General features: G+C 43.5%; 1 protein-coding gene across 1 annotated transcript in view; it reads right to left on the bottom strand.

Moving 5' to 3' along the window:
- DNAH10 (dynein axonemal heavy chain 10) overlaps positions 1-6,665 on the bottom strand; it is a 134,462-nt gene extending 127,797 nt beyond the window's left edge. Inside the window, exons 1-4 of the mRNA XM_037014245.2 lie at positions 6,032-6,665; positions 5,285-5,371; positions 1,723-1,823; positions 878-986 (exon numbers count right to left, since the gene is read on the bottom strand). Coding sequence (XP_036870140.2) covers positions 878-986; positions 1,723-1,823; positions 5,285-5,371; positions 6,032-6,665 — 931 coding nt within the window. The remainder of the gene's footprint in view (positions 1-877; positions 987-1,722; positions 1,824-5,284; positions 5,372-6,031) is intronic.
- Positions 6,666-9,422: the final 2,757 nt, after the last annotated feature.

Raw genomic sequence — 9,422 nt, 5'->3', positions numbered from 1 at the left:
TACCCAGAAGTTACCCTGAAGGATAAACCTGGCCTCTGAGCAGCTGCATTGTAACAGCATGAGGGAGAAAGCCCACCAAGGTTCACCTGATAACTCAGGGTCACATCATTTTGAATCTTCATCTCATTGTTACACAGTGTATCACAGTCAGTTCTCATTATTCATAGCAATAATATTCTATGAAGTCACCATGAACACAGAATTAGCAAATATTGAGCCACTGCTCCAAGGAGAAATACAGAGGTAGGTTCCTATGAGCCTCTGGTCATATTTTCATCAACTATTAATCTGTCACATTGCTTTATGTGTGTTTCTATCAAAGAATCTTATTTAATATATATTGTTGATTCTTAACATTGAACTCATGGCCAAAAGCATGTAACTCATGCATGAATGGGGCTTATCCAACACAGGTACTTCCTCTGTGAGGCCCTTTGCCGCCTCCCTGAGCTCAGGACCACTAGCCATGGCCCCAGTACTTCACTTAGGAGCATTTCAAACAGTGAAATGCCCTACAAAAAGCACGTAAAGTGAAAAACATGGCACTAAATAGATCACAGTAAGGAAAGTTGTTTGCAATCTGATAGCTAAAATAATGAGGCAGAGCCTTCAGTCAGGAACATTCATGTGGGGTGAGCCATGTCTGCACACGTCTGCGAATGACCTCAAAAGTGCTGCAAGAATTGATTTGGGGGTTATGAAGGAATTTGAGTGAGTAGGTAAATTCACAAATATGGAACCTGTGAATAATGAGGCTTGGCTTTACTGATAAAAAGTTATATTCTCAATAAAATCTAAAACTTAAGAATCTCACACACACATACGTGCTTGTGCATGGACACCCAGACTCATTCATACACGTATGCTAGAAATATACCTTTGGTATTTCTGAGAAAAAACACCACATTCTGGTCCATAAACTCCTCAGGAACAGGAGTGCAAAGCACCTGGAGATATGTCTTTTCCATGATGTCCTTAACGATTTTCTGAAATATGGGAGTGAAAAAAAAACATGCAGTTTTCAAGCTGGCCCTTAACCAGCTCTTGTGTGATAACCTCTAAGCTTTTGGAATATCCTGCATGATAGGGGTGTCTTTGTATACCTGGGGCCTTGGGTCATGCCAGATAGTTTATACTAATAATGTAATTTTTGGTGAATGCCTATTTTTGCTTGCCTTGGGCCCAGGGTCACACTATCCATGGGACTGGGGGCTGGAGACTAAGGAAGGTCAGACAAGTGAACACTTCATGCCTGTGTGACTGTTGCCCAATAAAAACCCCAGACATTCTGACTGACAAAGCTTCATGTGTTGTCACATATAGTTGCTGGGAGAATTAGCAGCATTCTGCTAATAAGTTTTATGTTATGTACACTTTGCCATAGTAAGAAAAGGAAAAACACTGGGAAGGGGCCACTGGAAGCCTGTGCCTGCTTTCCCCTGGACTCTCATGTCCCAGAAGCCTTTTTCTTGGATGATTCTAGTCTATATCTTTGCACTGAAATAAACTATAACCATGAGTTTAAAAGCCTCTCTGGGTCCTGTGAGTCATTCCAGAAAAACCGTGAATTGGAGGGTGGTCTTGGGGATTACCAGTGCAGGACTCTATTATCTCCCTCCCAACAGGGTACATCCCTTGTATGAACCAGGTCAGTTACCCAGACTCATCAGAGGGTACCGAATTCACATTTCCCCACCAAGGAGGATAAGGAGCCATGCATACTTTTGTGAAGAGGTTTTCTAAATTCTCTTTGTTCACGTCTTCATCCTCTACGTCGATTAGAGCCTGATATGTGGGAGAGTTTCTCAGTTGCAAATTCTTAGCTGCAAAACATTATTCAATGTAAAAGATGAAATAATCGGAAAATTAGGTTTCCTACCATCCTGCATCTTGTACAACAGCATATTTCATTCAATGGGCCTATTATCAAAAAGCTATGCATACATGTTTTACAAATGAATCCTATTGTAGCCTTATATATATATATTTTGCATGGACTTAATTTTTGTACTAAGGTATTATTGATATACACTCTTATGAAGGTTTCACATGAAAAAACAATGTGGTTACTACATTTACCCATATTATTGAGTCCTCCCCACACCCCATTGCAGTCACTATCCATCAGTGTAGTAAGATGTCATAGAGTCACTATTTGCTTTCTCTGTGCTACAGTGTCTTCCCCGTGACCCCCCACACCATGTGTACTAAACATAATACCCCTCAATCCCCTTCTCCCTCCCTCTCCACCTGCCCTCCCACACCCCTCCCCTTTGGTAACCACTAGTCCCTTCTTGTAGTAAGTCTGCTGCTGTTTTGTTCCTTGTTTTGCTTTGTTGTTATAATCTACAAATGAGGGAAATCATTTGGCACTTGTCTTTCTCCGCCTGGCTTATTTCACTGAGCAAAATATCCTCCAGCTCCATCCATGTTGTTGCAAATGGTAGGATTTGTTTCTTTCCTATATGTATATGTATTCCATTGTGTATATGTACCACCTCTTCTTTATTCATTCATCTACTGATAGATACTTAGGTTGCTTTCATATCTTGGCTATTGTAATTAGTGCTGCGATAAACATAGGGGTACATACGTCTCTTTTGAATTTGAGAGCTTGTATTCTTTGGGTAAATTCCAAGGAGTGGGATTCCCGAGTCAAATGGTATTTCTATTTTCAGTTTTTTGAGGAACCTCCATATTTCTTTCCACAGTGGTTGAACTAGCTTACAGTCCCACCAGAAGTGTAGGAGGGTTTCCCTTTCTCCACATCCTTGCCAGCATTTGTTGTTCTTAGTCTTTTCGATGCTTGCCATCATAACTGGTGTGAGGTGCTATCTCATTGTGGTTTTTATTTGCATTTCCCTGATAATTAATGATGTGGAGCATCTTTTCATGTGCCTGTTGGCCATCTGAATTTCTTCTTTGGAGAACTGTCTCTTCATATCCTCCACCCATTTTTTAATTGGTAATTTGCTTTTGGGTGTTGAGGTGTTTGAGTTCTTTGTATATTGGATGTTAATCCCTTGTTGGATATGTCATTTACAAATACATTCTCTCATACTGTAGGATGCCTTTTTGGTCTGGTGATGGTGTGCTTTGCTGTACAGAAGCTTTTTATTTTGATGAAGTCCCATGTGTTCATTTTTGCTTTTGTTTCCCTTGCTCAAGGAGATGCATTCAGGAAGAAGTTGCTCATGTTTATATTCAGGAGACTTTTTCCAATGTTGTCTTCTAAGAGTTTTATGGTTTCATGACTTAAATTCAGGTCTTTGATCCATTTCGAGTTTACTTTTGTGTATGGGGTTAAAGCCTTGATTTATGCTGTATTTAGAAGAGTTGACCTGCATTTTGGATGGGTCCTCAATTGGAAATTCAACGTGTATGTGCATGTGTATATGTTCCAGCTACTGTGTCCAATAAGTGACCTCCCTGAGATTTTTACTTAAAAAGTGTTTATCATTAGGACAAGAATTACAGCTGACATACTACCATTTACTCCTTTTCACTATGAAACTGGAACTTGTGGGTGGTGAAATCTAAATAAATTAATATTTCTCCAGTCTCCTGTTATTGATGCAGACCTGGAACTTCAAAGCCTGCCAATCACAGATCTACAGTTTCTGGCAAGTCCAGTGATGATGGAAGAGTATGCCTTCCCTTAATGGTTCAGCTCATACCTCGAAAGGCACTGTGCAAAGTCAGGGTGGCTTTGGAATCAAATCAACATGTAGGGGCTGAAGCCTATCTCAAACTGGTTTTCTCATCCATAAAATGGGGACAATAACATCTACTGGTAGACTCTGGAGAATCAGATTGTAGTGTGGTTAAGCACCTGGCATGCTGAATGGCAGAGGCAATAGTCTAGAGCCGGCAGTACGACCCCCATTAGAGCCCTAGCCAGTGGTCAAAAATACACTTGAGAATGTACAGTGCCAATGAACTGTACACTTAGAAGTGGTTAAAGTGGTTAAGTGTAATGTTATGTACATTTTGCCACAATAAGAAAAGGAAAAACACACTTAACTATTGACTTGGAAGTAACGTTAATCTGCTTTGTCGAGACCTCCCTGACCTTTCTTTCCAAGCAGTCTCCTCCTATGCAAGTCTTTCCTCTTCATGGATTTATTGGTGCTGAAAACAGTGTCTTAGTAGGAGGCCCTCAGGAAATAGGGCTGTGGCTCTCATAACTGCCTTATCAAAAGCCAACCTAGATGGGCCTTTCAAGAATGTACTATCTTTATTTTAAACTTGTAGTCGTCTCCCCCCAATCTTTACTATGGAGGGGATGGCATTTGGTTAAAAAAAAGATTCCTAACGGAGACACTGCACATTGCCCAAATCCTTTTTCCCTCTGATTTTCAAATAGTACTGAGGGAAAGTGATGTGTCTCCTCTACAGCTTCTGCTTTTCCTGGGGAATGTGAATTACAGGATAAATGGGGAATAGGAGGTTGTCTGGCTCTGTTGGAGATGTGGATGGTCTGGAGCAGGTTTCTCAACCGTGGCGGGGGTGGAGGGTGTCCTGGGCATTGTGGGGGGGGAGAACTACCACTGTAAAGAACTGGCTCAAAGCATGGAGCTGAAGTCAATTCCTCACTACAGGAGAAGCAACTCAAAGCCTAAAAAAGGATAACAGTGCCGCAGCACACCCAGGTGTATTTGCCAGCATGTGCACATGTGGCCTTGGCTGAGCTGTCTGAGACACCGTCTGTGCAAAGATGGGTGTTTTCACATTAGGCAGTGACCGGGTGGAACAGGGTCCACCCAGAACCTCAGAATGTGACTGCATTTGGAAAGAGGGTCTTTGGAGATGTAACTAGTCAAAAGGAGGTCATACTGGTGAGGCTGGGCCTAAATCCAATGACTTCATAAGAGATGTAGACACAGAGACACAGGGGGAAGACAGTCATGAGATGACAAAGGCAGAGATCGGAACCATGTGTCTACAAGCAAAGGAACCCCAAGGATGGCTGGCACCACGAGCAGCCAGAAGAGCAAGGCAGGATCCTCCCCTGGAACCTTTGGAGGGGGCTCACCAGGATTTTGGACGTCTGCCCTCCCTGACAGGAAAAGTTGTTCTAAGCCAGCCAGTTTGTGGTCAGGAGTTATGACAGCTCTGGACAACGAATAATGCACGTAGTAACGCCCAGGCACCTCCTTGTACTTCACACGGAATCTTAGGGGCATGAAGGTGAAAAGTGGAAGGGCTTCTAGTCTGGACAAGCGCACCCCCTTGAGCAGGCTGTTCCAGGTCTGCTCCCCCAGTGCCCCTGGTAATACTACACCTGAGGCTTTATCCACAGACTCGACTCTTCGATAATCAGGCTCTTCTGCCTCCTCATCCTCCTCAGCTGTGGCCTGTATCTCGCCGTCTTTAGAGACACAAAAACAGAAAGGAAAAAAGAAACGGCCATTGCTTCACTGTGTGAGGTGCCTCGTATCGCTGCCCTCTTTGGAGCTGAGGTTGGGATGTGGGCCTGGGAGAGGTCTGTATGTGACTGGCCACTGGAGGCGGCCACGGGGAGGGCGTGACCCCAACCAACTTGTTGGCTGAGCTGATCCCGGGCACACCCGCACGTCACCCCCTTGGTACGTGTGCTCCACCCCGGACCCCCACCAGAGCCAGTTCAGGAGAGTAGCCGTGAGAGAGGGACGCAGTGCTGGGACCTTCTGGACGGTGTGGCGACCGGGCATGCCAGCCTCTCCGTAAACATGACGGTGCTGGCAGGTGGCGCCCAGGACAAGCCGGGTTGGAAGTTCCCTTGCTTGCTAACCCTAGCACCTGCCCCTCTGGAGGGGCCTGCGCCCTTCCTGGGGGCTCTCCTGCACTTTATGTACAGGAGCCGGTTTGCAAACCAACACAGTCACACAGAAATATTCCAGTTACTGGAGATAGCCTTAGTGCCCTGAAAGGAAGACATTCCCCAGGATTCCGCCGTCACGCAGGCCTGGCCAGCCCGCACCGGAGCGCCGGGTCAACAGCTGCGGGCCGGACCAGGTGGAGGGTGTGCGGGCGGGCCCCGCGGGCTCACCGATCTCCACCTCCACCTCCTCAGGCACCACCTTGCGATAGAAGAAGAGCGTCAAGGCGCCCTCCTCGTCGCTGGACTGGTTGAGGAAGTGCAGGATGAGGTCCTCCACCTCGCCGTCGTTGCGGTTCAGCAGCTCCTCGAAGAACTGCGGGTCAGTGAGGCCGAAGGCCGTGTAGACGCGGTCGCGCATCCACAGCACCCGCAGGTCGTCCATGGCGCCTGCAGCAGCCGGGCCGGGAGCCGGGAGCGGGGCGGCCGTTCGTGGCAACGGCTTCCTTAGCAAATGGGCGCCCCGGCAACGGTAGCAGCGCGCGCCTGGCGAGAACAGCCCCGGGCGCCGGAAGAGCCGAGAACCCGCCCGAGGTGGCGCGCAGCCAGGGGCACCCAGCCTCCCAAGGCCGAGAGGCGGCAGCGCGCACGCCGGCGCGCGAACCGTGTCTGCCGTCTCCGGCGCGCGCATCTGAGCTTCGCCCGCCCGCATCCGCGCGGTACTGCCCATAGAGAAACCGAGGCAAGGGAAGCCAGGTTGGGGCAACCAAGGAGGTGGCAGGCAGAGGTGGTGGCGAGGCAGGGCTACAGCCCAGGCCCACAGCCATTGGATCAAAGGGCGTCTAAGGGGCAAATGGTTGCTCATAGTTCCAAGAGGGTACAAGTTCCTTCTGGCGAACAGGATCGGGGACGGGGCCGACTGCTTTGGCTTTTTATCCAAGCCAGGGTATAATAAGGCAAAACACCGTACTTTAAAAATATATATTTATTTTTCATTAGTAAAAGAAAGTGCAATACTGACAGGAAAATGCAAATTTGTACCTTCATGCATTTGTGTAGTTTTAACTGGTTGACGACTGTCATTCCCCTCTACAGAGCCCCTAGATTATTAGGCTGACCGAAGAACCAAGCCTTCTTGTTGGCTATTTTCCCATAGAGTAACAAGTGGAATATTCTTAGTATTTCTTACAATTCTAACCCAAAGCTCAGCATCAATGAACCGGCTGTTGTAAAACTATTACTCCAAACTGCCTTATTTTCATAATCTTGAAATAAAATTTCTTAATAACCTTGCTGGAGACATACCAGATGACATGCAAGCAAAACCAGCCTTAAATTTTTAATAAAGAAATCTATTGTTTTTAAATGCAGGCTGCAGAACAGTTTATTTTTTGTTTTCCAAAATGCATCAGGCTCTAAAATGTCTGAATATGTAATATGAAAACATCATAAATTACCTATGCTATTGATACTCTACACCTTATTAAACTACTGCAGATTCAAATTAAGACAAGAATGTTGTCACAAAATACCTATCCCAGAAATGAGGAGAGTGGCATTCAATAAACGGTGAGTCTTGGCAAAGTCCTACCCACAGTGAGTAGGAAGTACCCAGGGCTCACTGGATCCCATTCAAACACCCCTTGCATTCCTTAATGTATCACCATTATGTCACAAGGATGTGCTTCATTCTTCACCCTCGCAAGATGAAGTCAAATACTATTTTCCTGAAGAATTCCCTTGGATTTTTATTTTAGGATACCATTAACACAGAATGAGTAACTGAACAAAAACAAAAACGTGGTGGTCATGACATTTATCTTCAGGAAAATAAACAGGTATTTAGCATCATCCAGACTATCATTTTTCCTCTGAATATTTGTTATCAAGGGATTGGAGTCTGTCTTAAAAATTACATACATAATAGTTTTAATAGCTTAAAAACAAAATGGAACCACTCTGTTAACAATGACATTGGAACTAATAGCTTTATAAAGAAATGAAATTTCCCTAGGTGCCTAAAAGACACCATTCAAACTGTATCTCTAGAGTTCTTTCACCAAAGTTAGGACTATTAATTCACTTTTTATGTAATTACATTCTACGTTACTACATAGGTTTCAACTGAAAAATGACTCTTCATTCTGTTCTATACCCTGATAAGAGGTGTTAATTAGAATTAAAAAGTGGCCCCCCATGACTATTACCAGTGGAGGCAGTAAAGAATTCCAGCAAATACTGTATGTCTCTTGTTTGCTAATCAGTTAACAGTGCCCTGAATGGAGGGTTTCCTAGGGATGAATTAGCTACCACTATATTACAACAGATCCTTAGAATGCAGTAATAAAACAACTTGTGAGGGATAAGTTTGAAACCTGAAAGACATTACTCAGACGTCATAATCACCCAACGAAAAAAGGGCCCACCATTACACCTTTCTGGGGAAACTTAACTTTGAAAGCAGAATCCTTTTCAAGAGTTTCATCAGTATCAATTTATGTTTGGGATTTTAATATGAAAGACAAACCCTTGACTCTGGGTAACATCTCATGGAAGAGCAGTGTGGAATCTACTACAATTAAAATGTTCAATGTTAGAGTCACAGTTATGTCATGATGTTCATTCAGTTCATGCCCCTCAGCAAACAGACCTTAAAATTTGCTGAAAAGATATGCTTAAATTCAGTGCTACCATAATCTTAGTTTATAATGAGAATTCCAAACTCTACCACTACACAGGGTAAAGGAGCATAGTGACAAACGGGTCTTTTAATGTGTGTTACTCAAAATGTTAAGAGAGTAAAAATATTGCAGATCAAAAAAAAAACTTATCTAAAGTCAATTATAGTAAAATATGAAAATGAACATAATTTACAATACAGATTTTCCTCGACTTATGATGGGGTTATGTCCCAATAACCCCATTGTAAGTTGAAAATACTGCTAAGTCAAAAATGCATTTAATACACCTAGCCTACTGCACATCACAGCTCTGCCCAGCCTACCTTAAACATGCTCAGAACACCTACATGAGTCTGATGTTGGTCAAAACCATCTAACACAAAGCCTATTTAATACTATAGTGTTGAAGAGCTCATTTAATTTACTGAATACATTCGTGTATTTAAAGTAAAAAATGGAGCTGTCAGTCTATCAGTTGTTGAGCCCTGTGCTCGTGCGGCTGAGGCTCACTGCTCTGCCCAGTATTACAAGAAATAAATCATACCCTTATCACCCCAAATCACCAGACTGGGAAAAGATCCTATTCAAAAATCCAAGTATGGCTTCTACTAAATGCACATTGCTTTCCTAGCATCATAAAGTCAAAAAATCCCAAGTTGGACCATCATAGATCATGGACCATCTGTATACAAGAGATCAAAATGCTTCACAGGACTGAGTCAAATTCACTCAAAACTAAATGCCAAGTGAATATGAATTTAAAGATTATAAATATGAATATTTTTGTGTGGTTTAAATAGTGTTTGAAAGTTTAAATGCCTTTATCAGATCTTTATTTAGAAATAGTCTGAAAGTATAATTCTGTTGTTCTCAAAGATAAATGTAATCTCTTCATAGTAAAATTTTAATAATTATAAAACTATAAAATTTACTTTTGACCT

The sequence above is a fragment of the Manis javanica genome, chromosome 15, assembly GCF_040802235.1.
Source record: "Manis javanica isolate MJ-LG chromosome 15, MJ_LKY, whole genome shotgun sequence".
Lineage (NCBI taxonomy): Eukaryota > Metazoa > Chordata > Mammalia > Pholidota > Manidae > Manis > Manis javanica.
This window is presented reverse-complemented; position numbering and strand designations above follow the sequence as displayed.